This window comes from Drosophila willistoni, assembly GCF_018902025.1.
Source record: "Drosophila willistoni isolate 14030-0811.24 chromosome XL unlocalized genomic scaffold, UCI_dwil_1.1 Seg141, whole genome shotgun sequence".
NCBI classification, from domain to species: domain Eukaryota; kingdom Metazoa; phylum Arthropoda; class Insecta; order Diptera; family Drosophilidae; genus Drosophila; species Drosophila willistoni.
The window spans coordinates 1,958,033-1,961,529 of NW_025814052.1; the positions used below are offsets into that span (position 1 = coordinate 1,958,033).

The 3,497-nt window shown below is 41.1% G+C and overlaps 1 protein-coding gene across 1 annotated transcript; it reads right to left on the bottom strand.

The window, feature by feature from the left end:
* Window positions 1-1,595, bottom strand: LOC111519287 (putative inositol monophosphatase 3; the record flags this gene model as incomplete). The annotated part of the gene is made up of 2 exons (XM_023179161.2): window positions 1-827; window positions 914-1,595. Coding segments are annotated over 2 exons (1,218 nt in total), but the record flags the coding sequence as incomplete, so codon positions are not given.
* Between the last annotated feature and the right edge of the window lie 1,902 nt (window positions 1,596-3,497).

Genomic DNA, 3,497 nt, shown 5'->3' on the forward strand with positions numbered 1-3,497 from the left:
AAATTTAAAATTTAATTTATTCTCTTAATTTGTTTATTGGCGTCTCTGTCCAAGGGTTCATGACCCGCGCTCACCCTAGGCGCGAAATGCGAAATGAATTAAACAAAAAAAAAAAAGTAAACAAAATAAAAGAAAGAAATCCAGAAACTGGTTTCTTGGATTTCCACAAGTTCTAAACTTAAAGCTAGCTGCCTAAAGCGAGATTCCGCTCGTGGAGGCGAATTTGGTTGCGTTGAAGCGGAGGAGGGAAGCGGGAGTGAGAGAGAGGATGTTAGGTGGTTGCCACCTTAACTATCTCTGTTTCGCTTTGTGTGTGTCACGATATTTGCCCAACATATCCATATATTCCGCATGCTTCTCGAGTGTGGCTAGCAGACCGTTCGTATTCACAGGTGATTCCTCCGGACCATAGTTGATCAGCCGATCATCAAGAGTTGTCATAGTGCCCCCCAGGGCATGGAGTATGGCATCACCGGCGCATATATCCCATTTCTTGATTTTCGATGTATGCAGATAGGCGCTGGCATTGTTTGCCACCACCTGGAGCACCTTGTAGCCAGCACCGGCAGCGGTTAGCAGTTGCACCTTATCTCCGAAAACATTTCGTGCCAGATCCTTGGCTCCGGCTGTGTGTGAGCGGGATACAGTGATAATAGGATCGGTCTCTTCGTGTTTTGTGGGATGCAGGCCAGCCAAATACTCGGACATGGAATTGCCAACCCATGCCCAGGCAGTCTGCCCGCTGAATGGACTATGAATGACCCCAATGATGGGTCGCCCGGAAACGGCAACGCAAACCATTGTCGTAACATATTCGTACAGTTCCTCTAGAAAAATGTAAGAGCATCAAGGCAAATGAGTTAGATAGATACATCTAGGGAGCGATTCGTGGTTGTGTGTCGTGGCAGGTTACCTGTAAACTCTTTGGTGGCATCTAGAGGATCCACCCAGACGGTTACATCTTGGGCATTGACAGCCACATCGGGAACACGGGCCGTTTGATGTAACACTGTGGGATCCAAGTCAAATGAATTGAAATCGAGGCAATGTTCTTTATCCTCCTCCGAGAAGATCATGACACGTGGAAAGATACGCTGTAGTCCCTGTTTCATTACACAATGGGAACGGGCATCGGCATCGGTGAACGGGTCATTGACCCCCTCGTCCGTCTTCCCCTTGCTACGCTCCTTCAACTGACGGCTTCGAGCCACACCGAGCACTTCCAGGCCGCCACGTTGAGCTGCCTGAATGGCAGCAATGAGCATTTTACGTAGATTCACCCGATTAGGATTGTCGCTGCGCAGCATCCCATAAATGGCCGGACGTTCCTCCTGATGGAAGTTTAAAAAGTATACCAGGATCAGGGTGAACAGGATGGCGGTTATGGTGGCCGGCACCCGATTAATGCGTATTGAGCGTCCGTTCATTTTGTCTGGCGAGTGCTCATATGGCGGCAAATTGAGATCTCTGTTTTCTGGGTCTATCTGTATCTGTATGTGTGTGCGTTTCTGTGTGTGTGTGTGTGTGTGTCTCTTGTTACCTGCTGCCAAATCAGCAGCAGAAGTTTTTAAAAAAAAGTCAATATTGGTCCAGCATCAACAAGTCGAACAGCAGCAGCAGCAACAAAACAACAACAAAACAAGAACAAAAATCATCTGCACTTGCCAGTGTGACCATATGCAAAGCGACATAGCTCGGTGGCGACATCTGGTCGATTGCAAAATAAACGTCACTGGGTATCTAAGAATTTTTAAAAATTTTGGCGGTAAATGCAATTATTTACTATGAAACAAAAATATTGAATTGAAGTAATTGAAAACTAGTTCATTAAAAAAAAAAAAAAAAACAGCAACAACATTTTTAAAGACCTACTTAAATTATTAAACAATATAATAAAAATAAAACATATTCATTTTAGTACTTAAAAATTTTCGACTACTAAATATCAAATAAATATAATTGCAAATTCTTTTAAATAACAAAAAATATAAGGGTGAATAATATATAAAGCAAATAAATTTAATTCACCAAGTCGACTTATTGATGCACTTAAAGTCATTTAAATGGCAAACCACTTACCAAAATTATATAATGTATATTTTGTTTTATTGATCAATTAATCTTTTTAAGAGAATTTACCCTAAAGTTTTTCCAATTTACTGACCTAAATGATAAAATTGCTAAAATACCCCGACGACATTGTAAGGACATACACAAAACGAAAGATTAAGATAAGAAATGTTGAGTACAATTTGGCGCCACCCACAAAATTGAGTTGGAAAATCATGTAATTAGAACGCAAGCGCAAATAGGGCAGCTTTCACTCAAATTCGAATTACAAAAGCTTTCACTCAAACGAAACTTATCAACGAAAAAGGATGCCGGTCGTCAGTGGTTTAGGATTCAGTTCGCTTTTTGTAGGCAATTGTAAAGGAACCTAAAGGAAAGGAAAGGAAAGACAATCGAAAATTGAAAAGTCTTATTCCCTTTAGGTTTCTATAAAGCAAACGAGTCACAAAGTATGTTAAATAAAATCTGGATAATTGTTTTGAAAATGAATTTTGAATTGTTTTAGGACAAAAATTTATCTTTACAAACTTCAAAAATAATGTAAAATGCCAACTATTTTATTATACAAACTCCTACTGTAAGATAAACTTTTCTAAATACCTATTTGAAAGAACAAATTTATAATAATGACTAAAATAAAAAATTCGATATTAATTGTAGCTAATCAAAGAGAATGTAAAAGTTATCTTGTCATGATCAAGATACACTTGACATTTCTCCATTTCTCTCACAACACTCACAATTCAAAGATATCCTTTTGGTAGGCCATCGGTTAATAAATTTCGTTTTAAAGTTGCGAAACGAAACCAAAGTATAGACATATGTATTTAATTTGCATAGAAGGCAATGTTACCCCTCATGCACTTATACATATTTGTATATACATATGTGTGTGTGTGTAGTTGCTCTAAGGATCTGCTTAAAGCAATTCACGCGAATGGCTCATTTTGCTGTCTTTGTGGCTGGAAGTGAAGCTTGGCTCGCTGGTGTGGTGGAGGGGGGCGGGGGGATGGGTTGCAAAGAATGCCGTAAAGACAATAGACAGGAACCACAAGTAAAATTATAGACTCAACTTGGCTCGAGTTGACTTGGCGTTGTGCAGAGTCTTGCGTCCTCCTCGACCGCCTCTGCCAGCATATCCTGCAGCACCTTCATTCCGCATTGGTAGTTGCTCTGTTTGTGCATTTGTGCGCTTTGGCCGTTTAAATCCTTCGAGCACGAAACATTCAGAATCAGCCGCATCCTTGGAGCACCACACGCAGACGTAATCGACTCAGTGGAGACCAGAACGCCAGCAGAAGGCAAACGTTTCCTGCCCTGTACCAGACCAGACCACACCAGGCCATCCTAACCCGGACCCGCCTTTTGCATTAAAATGAATTTCTTTTGTGTGCGTCGTCTCGTCCTTGCATTTCGCCTTGAGACTG